Source organism: Pinus tabuliformis, chromosome Q (genome assembly GCF_031772625.1).
Source record: "Pinus tabuliformis cultivar Carrire ecotype Pingquan chromosome Q, CPIR1, whole genome shotgun sequence".
Lineage (NCBI taxonomy): Eukaryota > Viridiplantae > Streptophyta > Pinopsida > Pinales > Pinaceae > Pinus > Pinus tabuliformis.
This window is the reverse complement of record NC_142296.1, coordinates 456,260,092-456,271,377: the sequence shown is the minus strand read 5'-3', so window position 1 is coordinate 456,271,377 and position 11,286 is coordinate 456,260,092. Positions and strand designations below refer to the sequence as shown.

The window sequence follows — 11,286 nt, the reverse complement described above, 5'->3', positions numbered from 1 at the left end:
ATTCTTACAATAAACCCAATAAAAAAATATTTAACCTTAACATACAACCACATTATAAATTATTTCAGCTTGACTCAATAATGAGTTCCTCCAGCGCAAATGATTAACTTATTTTAACACGTCGAAAATATAACAATTTGTAACTAAACATAACTATTCAAACGTTTACGTGAATTGGATGCATCACCAAAATGCCAATGTTTTTATCGATGAAAACGTGAATGCGGTAACACCCAGTGAATGTGTGGGCAGAAAGAGCAACTTAGTTAAATGTAAGCATTCAAACTTTTAGGTGAATATCAATGTTTTTAGCGATGGAAATGTGAATGCAGTAGCACCGATTGAATGAGTCGGGAAATAGAGCAACTTGTACGTGAAGATAACTGTGCAAACTATTAAATGTGATACGGATACATCGCCGAAATACCAATGTTTTTAGCGTTGAAAATATGAATGCACCAACACCGAGTTAATGAATCTGCAAATAAAATAACTTGTACGTAAAGATAACTATCCACACTTTATTTTTTAATTAATTGTAATTTATTTATTATTAAAAAAGTTTAAGGGAAGGTTATTTTTTAATTAATTGTAGTTTATTTATTATTAAAAAAGTTTAAGGGAAGGTAATAACAAAATACTTAGGATATCATAATACTAATATTTAATTGATATTTGTAAAGTATGATGTATTTTCAAAAGCTTATTTTTTGGGGGTTAATTTTAGTAATGGGAGAGATGATGTTGATATATTTATTTCAATTTATTTTTTAATTAATTTTTATTTATTTATTATTAAAAAATTAAAATTATATTAATTATTTTAGTGAGGCATATTTTATTTTTAGTATGGAGTGTTCAAAGTGGAGTTGATGAGTGTCTTTTTAAAATAACTAAAAATATTATAAAATATTAATAATTCCAACTTCATTATAGTGACTTAATTTGTTGTTTAATATTTCATCCCCTCTTGTTAATAATCAAAATTGAATCCTTCCTTGCTCTCTTGTTAATAATCAAAATTGAATCATTCCTAGCCCATCCAACAAGGTACAATCCTTCCTAAATGTATATTTTCTAAATTTCACTTTAAAAAAATCATTGTTTTAAATTTACCAATAATTTTACAAGAAAAAGAAATATTTATAAATTTCAAAAGAAGAGTAAATAGCACTTCAATATCATTTTTTTATGAAAAATAATTATTTGAAATTACTTAAATTATTTAAAAAAAAACTATTTGGAAATACCTAATTGTAAAATTCTAATTATTTAAAAATTATCTAACTAAACAAATGAAAAGAAGTCCAAAAATAAATATATTTATTTGGAAACTTGAGGTTACTTTATTATAAGAAGGGAAAATTGTCTTATTTCAAAATGAAAACGAGTTGTGACACCTTAATTGGAAATTGGAATGGTAATATACTAATAACTTAATAACATGGATTTTTCTTTCTATAAGTATCACATGATTACATCCATTAATTTGCCATCCATACTAATAAGTTATTCGGATGGATAGTTCTATAACTATCTCATATTAATATGTATCAATAAATTAGAATGGTAATAAAATATTAGTTAATAAAGTGACTTTTTTACACAAGTATGGTTGGAAATAATTATTGACTTTATCAATAGACATTGTTAAGGAATAAGTCATTAATGATTAGTGATTTAATATAGTCATGTTATGTAATAAAAAGAAATATGAATGGCAAAGAATAAAATAAAATATGGTTTAAATGAGATATAATTTAGAATATAATGTACTTCTAGTTTATGCCTTTTGAGTAATAGTGAAAAAGTTTCAAACTCCAAATATTTTCATCTTTGTATTTTCAAATCTATGTGTAATACAAATCTGTGTAATATATCTTTGTAAAAATATTATTAAGTATAACAAATTCACTTACATTATATAGAGGATGGATGTATCCAAAACAAATATGTGTAGAGAGATTAGTCGAATTGGAATTTGCATAGCCACTTGCAACTATAGTATGATATTTTTGGATGAAGAAGACATATTTGTAATTATAGTATGACATTTTTGTGTTTGGTTTTCCTCACATAATCTTGGTTGATACTGATAATGAATTGCTGATTTTTGAAAATAAAATCTTACTCAGTGCAAGACATGATTCATATGAGGCAGGGAAGGAACTTGTGGATGAAACCGAAGTCCATCTGAATATCCAGCAGTTACCGTTAAGTGGACTTGCGTGTGTACCATAAGATTCCACTTTTTCCAGGGGAGTCAGCCTCTACATAGACACATTCTCTAAACTCCCGCCATAAGGCGTTGCAGACAGGTGTACTATCATAGAAGTAATAGTTTCCCAGAATTGGTTTAATAGCCCTGGTGGCCTCCACGACATGGTAATGAGGAATTGCGGAGAACAGATGATGAGTCACATGGGTGTCGGTTAAGTGATGGAATACATGATTCAACATTCCGTAATCCCTGTCAACTGTTGACAGTGCACCCCTAATCCATTCCCACTCTGATCCGTCATAGTGGGGTAGAGATGGATGTGTGTGTTGTAGGTACGTGATCAGCACCAACAATGCGTTCACAATCAACAGGGGAATGACATATAGTTTTATGAGCCAAGAAAATCCATAAGCAGAGGCCAGCAGGTACAGAGTATAAGCCACTCCGAGCAAGGCAATGTCACTAACCATTATCTGAAATCTCTCTCGTTTGCTATAAATTGGGGAATATGGATCAAAGTGGCAGGAAAATCGAGGATACTTCCTTCCCGAAGCATTGAACATCAGATACAACGGCCACCCCACGGTGAGGTAAATTGCTATCATCAGAAACCTTCCCAGGGGGTTAGATACCAAACTGGAAGTCAATTTTATCATATCATTCTTTGTCCAGGGAACAAAAGCTTCATCTCGTTCTAAGCTCCCAGTGTTGCTATGATGTCTTCGATGACTGTACTTCCAGGAGAAATATGGTACAAGAAGCCATGAGTGTAGTATAAGCCCCACTGTATCATCCACCAAAGAGTAGTCACTAAATGCATGATGTCCACATTCGTGTGCTATAATCCATATACCAAATAGAACGCACCCCTGAGCTGCCCAGTAACCAAACCAGAGCACCCATCCAAGCAATCCAGGCGTTGTGAAATAAGAGGTCGTTGTGGAATACAGCAGAAGCACAACAATAAAAATATCATATCCTAGATATGAGAATGATGTGAGGAGTGATCTGTTGAAGCAATGAGGTGGAATAGCTTTCTTCAATTCTCCCAATGTAAACGGTGGCATTCCACAAGGAGCTCGCTCTCTTATATCTTTCTTGTAAGGCAATGCCATCTTCTCACAAGGCCACTTTTTAACTTACAAGTCTCTGCAAAATATTATGTCACAGGGTGCAACGCGGGCATACAGATAGCAGAGTTCACTTCGTACAGATATGATTGCCTGCAAAATGCATATAGAGAATGTAATTCATTAAACTGATATGCAATATATATATATATATATATATATATATATACACTGGGAAAATAATGTTGTGTCTAAGATGTTATTAAAATAAACTTTGTTATTAGATTTTGTGTTAATTTCTATTTAAATGTGTCTAGTTGTTTATTTAGTCTTTTAATTTATTTGATTCTATTCAAATAAGATTTAATTAAGTTTTAAAATATCCAATTTGTAATAAAAATGTTATACATATAAATATTAGTATTAAATATTAAGTTAATTTCTATCTAAGAGGTATTTAAAACCACTGTGTTGTTTATTTGATCTTTTAATCTATTTCATCATATTCAAATATAATTTAATTTAATTTGAAAATATGTTTAGAGTCTAATATATTTCCCATTTTATTCTCAACCCATTTTATTCTCAACCCAGTATTTTAAATTCCGAAGTGTGATAGAATTGTACGGCATGAAATTTTCTAGAAAATATCAGAAAGTATGTTTTCAAAAAAAAACATTAATGGATATATAACCATTATTTTTGGGAAAAAAATTAATTGATATATTAAACGAGCAATATTAGATTAAGTAGAGATTAGATCAACAATATTATTTGAAATAATTGAGAGATAAACAAAGGCATGCCCCAAACAAAAATGAACGAAACATATCAAATAAACAAAAGAAATGTCCATAACCATGACTATACATAAAATTTCAACTATGAAAAGATATTCTCTTGCCATAAAAGAAGGGTTAGTTTAGGATGTTAAAAAAAATCATCGTTATTTTAGGATGTTCAAAAAATCATCCTCAAATCCAGGATGAGGAGTTTTTATTTTTATTTTTTTCCCTAATATTAAATACTAACTAAACTCAAAAATATAAATACAAATGTGACAAAAAAAACCATTGATTTTACAATATTTTTTTCTTTTTGAAAACTGAAACGCTACCTTAATTAATCATATTCTCTCTTAATTCAATTTCCTTTCATAATGATTCTTCCCATTTTTCTGATGAAGTTTTTTAATCTTGCAAAAAAAACGGAGAGCATCAAGTGCAATTTCTTTCGATGCAGAGATTTGAGCGCTATGCGATGCCAAATAAACCAAAATACCTAATAGATATGTAACCATTATTTTTGAAAAATCATTGTGCATTAACCGAGCAATATTAGACTAAGTAGAGATGAGACCAACAATATTATTGAAATAATTAAGAGATAAACAAAGGCATGCCGAGGCAAAAATGAACGACACATATCAAACAAACAAAAGAGATGTCCATAACCATGCCTGCACATAAAATTTCAACTATGAATAGATATTCTCGTCATGATTCTTCCCATTTTTCTAATGAAGTTTTTTAATCTTTCAAACAAACGGAGAGCATCAAATGCAATTTCTTTTGATGCAGAGATTTGAGCATCTCACAATCAGGCGCTATGCGATGCCAAAGAAACCAAAATACCTAAAGAGGGGCACATGCCAAAGAATTCGAAGTAGCCGATTCACGATGCGCAGACCTCCGAAACAAAGAGTTATAATAATCATATTCTCTCTTAATTCAATTTCCTTTCGTAATGATTCTTCCCATTTTTCTGATGAAGTTTTTTAATCTTTCAAACAAACGGAGAGCATCAAATGCAATTTCTTTTGATGCAGAGATTTGAGCATCTCACAATCAAGCGCTATGCGATGCCAAAGAAACCGACATACCTAAAGAGGGGCACATGCCAAAGAATTCCAAGTGGCCGATTCACGATGCGCAGACCTCCGAGTAAAAGCTGGGAAGGAAGCAACTTTATGCCAAGGAAATTGTAGTAACGATGCGAGAAGCACTGGACAGACGGAAGTAGGATGCGAGAAGCATTGGAGAGATATTATTTATAGAAATACGTAAGGAGGGCCACATGCCAAAGAATTCAAAGTACCCTATTCACATGCCAAAGAATTCAAAGTACGTAAAGAGGGCCACGTGCCAAAGAATTCAAAGTACCCTATTCACGACGCAACTTTATGCCAAGGAAATGGTACTAAGGATGCGAGAAGCATTGGAGAGATATTATTTATAGAAATGGGGGATTGATAGGAAGGTTAAGGAGAGATCGAAGTAGTGGTTTATATGGAAGCATTAAGTTTGAAATGTGTTGGCCAAAAAATTCTCTCATGTGATTTCTACGAAAAGACTTTGTTTAATTCATTATGGATCACAGAAACTTGATTACAGAAAAATTATAATAATTAACGTAAATATATAACATCTTTCATTATGAAAAACATATTATCATTTTTATCTCTTGAATCAAGCCACCTTCATACCTAAAAATAACATCAACTTGACTCAAAAGCATAATAGATAAAATACATTCTAGTTTGTTAAAAACCTCTCATCTAGACAGTGACATTATTGCAATAAATATTGTAAATATACTATATTAATATATAAAAATATTATATTTTATTAATTTAATTTAATTAATATGAAATTGAAATAATAAAATAAATTGAAAATAAAATATCTATTTGTTTAAAAAAAAATTGGAAAATAAAAATAAAAATAAGAAAAATCATAATAAGAATTTCTAATTTAAATTTTTTATAGGACTAATTGCACTGATATATGTATGTATTTTTTCCAATATTATTTTTTTTAGTAAGAAAAGTCCTTTATGGATTGTTTATAAGAGAAGGGGAAGCTTGAGCTTCAAATAGTTATTTAGATGGTAAAGATATAATTTGAACTAATTTATGTAAGATAATTATAATACATTTTAGTTGGTGCAAAGAAGACATTGAATTTATGTATTTTATTTTTGAAATTCTTACTAATGTAATAATAATGATTATTGTAGCTATAATAATTGTCTTATTTATATATTAAATTATTGAAACTTTGAAGAATCTCAAGGTAGTGAAAGAAAATGAGGGACATTGTTATATAGACAACCATCATGTGCATATCTGAAATGAAGACGATGCCATGGTGGATGTAGTTGAAGAATAGAGGCATGAAGACATGGTCTTATGGATGGAAATAAAGAGACAATAAGGATGGTGTTATAATGAACGGGGAGTAAATGTAATATCATGTTTTCAAGGCCCTCTTTATTTGGATTGCATTTTAAAAAATACTCCAATCTATATTTCTCTTCACAATTAGATTCATACTCTAAATTATACACGTCAGCCTCTTTTTGACTCCTAAATTACAACGCAATACATCTATATTATGTATATCATGTGGTTTATATAATGGAAGTCAAAACATGTGGGTTGAGTTGTAATGACCTTTTATTGCATTTTAAACATTCCTAGAATGAAGCTCAAAGGGAAGGGAATACTAATGAATTCATAAAGTTGAAGCAATGAGTTAGGTTTAAGATATGGTGGGTATATTTTCCATGATATGCTTCTATGTATAAAACAAGATATATGAAAAGGAAAAATGCATAATAATAAAGTATCCACCAACAAGGTTTCCAAATAAGACTATGATATTACAAGAAGGGAAGCTATAAGAAAGTTGTTGGCTAATTTAACCTTGAAATGATCAATTTACATTACCTCATATTTTAATATGCCACTGTACTCTACTAAAGACCTCTTACACTAAAACATGGCTATTTTTATACCCTTCATTTCTTCTACCAAAAATTGAAATATCTATCAAATATAAGATTACAAAGGTATTAATTTATTATTTATATAATTCAATTTCATTCTTTACTCTAAATTCTTATTCTTCTATTTCTTTGACTCCAATATAGTCATTTTCTAAAATGATCTTTCAATAATGCTTCATGCTATAATATTTAGCTATCGAAATGATTAATTCTCAGCCATGAATATATATATATAATCTTATAAACATTATAATATTTTATTCTATTTCTTATTATTTTGATTAAAATTATGATATCAACAATTTTATCTTATTTGATATATATTTTATAATCTTATTATCATTTAATGAAACATATCACTCTATATGCAAGATATTACTCTATATGCAAAATTGATTGGTAACATAATTTCCCAATAAAATACTGTTTTACATAAATTTGGATTAAAATATACAACAATTTTCATTTAACATATATTGAAGTGGGAACACCAATCAAATAAACACCTGACTACCATTATTACTTCCATTAATTGAGTGATATTCTAAATATCTGACACGTAGATAGAGGCGTGCCCAAGACCATTCCAAGCGAAAAATGAAAGAAACATAACTCGAGCGGATTTGAAACGGAACTCGTGATGGATGCCTAAGGGGATACGAATGCAGTACCACCGAGTGAATGTGTCGGCAGAGCAACTTTTAAATGTGATAGGGATTCGCAATTGAAAGAGCAATATATCTATTAAATGTAGATAGGTATACATCACCACCGAATGCAGTAGCACCGACCGAATGACTCGGCAAATAGATCAACTTAACTGTGATACGCAAACATCGCCAAAATACCAATGTTTTTGGTGTTGAAAATGTGAATGCAGCAACACGGAGTGAATGAATAGAACAAGTTGTACATCGACCAAATACCAATGTTTTTAGCGATGAAAATGTGAATGCAGTAACACGGAGTGAATGAATGCACAAAAAGATGGCAGGGCCAAGGTCGAATACGGTAATAACAAAACGCATGTGATCGGTTCAACACTTAGAGAGCATGATAATAATATTTAATTTATTGCCGTAACTAAGGGCAATGAGTATTTTCAAAAGTCTTTTGGGCTAATTTTAATAAAGGGATCGATGATGTTAACATATATATTTCAATTTATTTATTTTTTAATTATTTATTATTAAAAATTTTAAAATTATATTAATTATTTTAGTTAGGTATATTTTTACTAGAAGTTTTGTAAAATAATTAAAAATATTATAAAATATCAATAATTCCAATCTCATTCCAACTTCGTCATAGTCAAGCATCGTTTTCTCCATGTTGCAAGTGAAACGACGCAATCATGGACAACAAAATTCCCATTGTATGATTTTGGTAATCCCTAAAGTCTCCACGCACGATTTATGGATGTCGTGTCACTATCGAGAAGGCACCGCTGCTGTCACGATTAATCATCGGAGACAGGGTCTAGATCGGGTCACAATGAAGGAGGTATTTGCTATCACACTGTAAGATCTGAGTCTACCTAAACTCAAACAATTTTTGTTACTGTCTGCTAATGAAGATCTGATCCATCGCCTTACAAATGAGAGAGTTAGCCTGGAGAAGTCACAGATAGATGGCGCTCCTAGGTTTTTTTTCGGTAGATTTGATCCAAAGGCATGATAAATTTCCAAGCCCGGGAGTAGTGTTGTTTTTCCTCTCCACTATATTATTCGAGGTTTGGGATGCGAGGCCTATCTCTCTACCATGGCATACAAGACCCTTTCTTTGTGCAGATCGGGGTGATGCTCCTACATTGGGCAAAGAGATGGTTTATCCATTCGATCTGTGTAAGCCCGTAAGGATCCTTTCACATATTTTGAATTGGAAAATGGCATTAAAAGTGAAGAGGGGCCCTAATGATCGGGAAGCAGATCTGCTGTGGAAGGTTTCATCCAGATTTTTGTTAAATCTCTAAATGGGAAATCAACTCCGATGAGAGTATGGTTTGGTGATCGGATCCAAACTCTCAACCAGAGGAACACATCCAGTTACAGGAAATATTTACAAGAAAACATCCAGTGACAGGAATTGGAATTGAACGAGACTCGGCGATTATCCTTAATATGAGATGATTTGGAGGATGTCCTAGATCTAGCTCCAAAGGTCCATCTTCTTTCAAGAATGCAATTAAGGGAAGATCCAATCCACAAAAAAAACCAAATCTTCCCCCAAATATCTCTGGTCCTTATATTGTGGAACAAATGAACTAGGTGTCTGCATTGACAATAAATCTGCCAATGGTCAATGAGCTTTATTAGGAGTTCCATTCAAGAGTAGTCATTTGCATATTTAATGGTCTCTTTCTTAGGACAAAGGATATACATCAATCGAGACATCCACCTATGCTCTAGTTGCTTTTTTATCACAACATTTGATGATCCAGGTGGCTCCAAAGACACGCATAGGACAAAGAGGGTTTATGGAAGTTCGAAAATCAAAATGATCTGAATGCTTTCGAACCAGAACTAGAGCATAGATCTCGTCGTCCTCATCGCGGCAGTATGAATGGTTCGTCAATCTGAGCTCATATGAGGGAGAACGAGCAAGTTTGGTTGACTTTTGTCGATGTGACAGGCTTAAGGAGGCAGCAATTTGGATAAAATCTGACCACCAGATTTCGACAAACCTAGGCCAGATTCTGGGAAATTTGTGGCCTGTTCAATTTGTTCCCTTCGGTCATTTTTTCGAATTTTTAAAAATGACTATTGGTTTTTAAAATCAAAAAAATATATAAAAAATTGGTGGCGGGCCATGACCCCCACCAGCCCAACCGCAACCACTTAACAAATTACATTAAATGTGGTTCAGCGGCCATCACCCCGCCAAGCCCTCCAAACCAACACCGCAACATTAAACATAATATATCGAGGGGGGAGCGGGCCACATTCGGTGGAGCGGGCCACATTCAGTGGACCCGGGCTAGACACCTAAGAATGTAACCATATGCCATGTATAAGTGCGAGGCCGGCGGGGATCGAACCCGCTCGGCCCACTAGGTCGACCCCCACCAGGCAACCTCATATAACATGAAACCATCATGTACCAAAACTTAAATGTGCCCAATGCACCCCCAATAAATTCCACGTCATTTAAAAAAATGGTTAACCAAAACTTTAGTACGGGCTATTTTAGAGTGGCCGGGGTTTGAACCTGACCCAACTCCACGCAATCCGCCAACCATACCAATGACCCACAAGGGTCCTCATTAATACCTCTGCCCGGAAATTTATATTAACGCGTCATTTCATCTGTGCGCCCAAGCATGGAGGAGCCAGGAGTGTGCACGCGGATCGAGGAAATTTTTAATTAATTAATGAATTTTGTAGGGCAGAAACATGAATCTGAGAAAAACACAAGTGGAACCGTGATTGGGCGAAATTCTCAAGAGGGTGAAATTTTTGCAATGTCCAAATTAGACAAACTTTATGTCGATCTTACACCTTTTGAGTGACACGAACCTCATGGCGCAATTAGAATTTCGATCTGAGAAGCAGATTTGCACAGGACTCGGAGGAGGGAATCTTTAAGGAATCAATGGGGAATCTAAAAGCTTCCTTGAGCCCCAAAATTTCACTTTCTCAGAGTTCAGACATTTCATAGTCGATTTTTCACTATTCAATGCCACAAATCTAATGGTTTATTCAGATTTTCCATTTTCTCATTTCATTTTTCGACCACTCTTCAAAGTGGAGTCCAGGTGTCAGAATTCAACATGCGAGCAATCATTCCATGAGATTTGACGCCACGAGAACTGATGGTGCGTCCAGCTTCAACAGTTTGACATCCTCTTCTTCAGATGGCCCCTAGATGTGAGGTATATGCAATCTATTCATGTACTTCTTTTGCTATGAGATGCATTGTGTTGCATTGATCCCTGTTGATGTTTGATGTGGGATCTTGTTTCCTTACTTGTTTCATGATTCCTGCTTGATGTGACGCGGAATCATTTGTGAGATGTATTTGTTGTCATGATTCATCATGTTTTATTTTAGATCCCTTTGTCATTATGTTGATGGGATACTCATGTGTCGCCATGTATTATTGCATTGAGATCCCTTTTATGCCATGTTGGTGGGATGTTCATTACCATCATGCATGAGTTTATGTCATACTGATAGGAGTCCTTTTTACTTAGAGTTCCTGTAGGGG

General features: G+C 33.0%; 1 protein-coding gene across 1 annotated transcript; it reads right to left on the bottom strand.

Annotated features, from left to right (window-relative positions):
• Positions 1-2,150: 2,150 nt before the first annotated feature.
• Positions 2,151-4,979, bottom strand: LOC149220172 (delta(12)-fatty-acid desaturase FAD2-like). The gene is made up of 2 exons (XM_089382751.1): positions 4,926-4,979; positions 2,151-3,444 (listed from the first exon to the last, which is right to left on the bottom strand). The coding sequence occupies exon 2, from the start codon at positions 3,334-3,336 to the stop codon at positions 2,215-2,217; it is 1,122 nt and encodes a 373-aa protein (XP_089238877.1). The 5' UTR covers positions 3,337-3,444; positions 4,926-4,979; the 3' UTR covers positions 2,151-2,214.
• Between the last annotated feature and the right edge of the window lie 6,307 nt (positions 4,980-11,286).

What these genes read in the sequence shown, in the direction of transcription:
- LOC149220172 (XM_089382751.1), bottom strand. Translation starts at nt 3,336, where the DNA reads ATGGCATTGCCTTACAAGAAAGATATAAGAGAGCGAGCTCCTTGTGGA.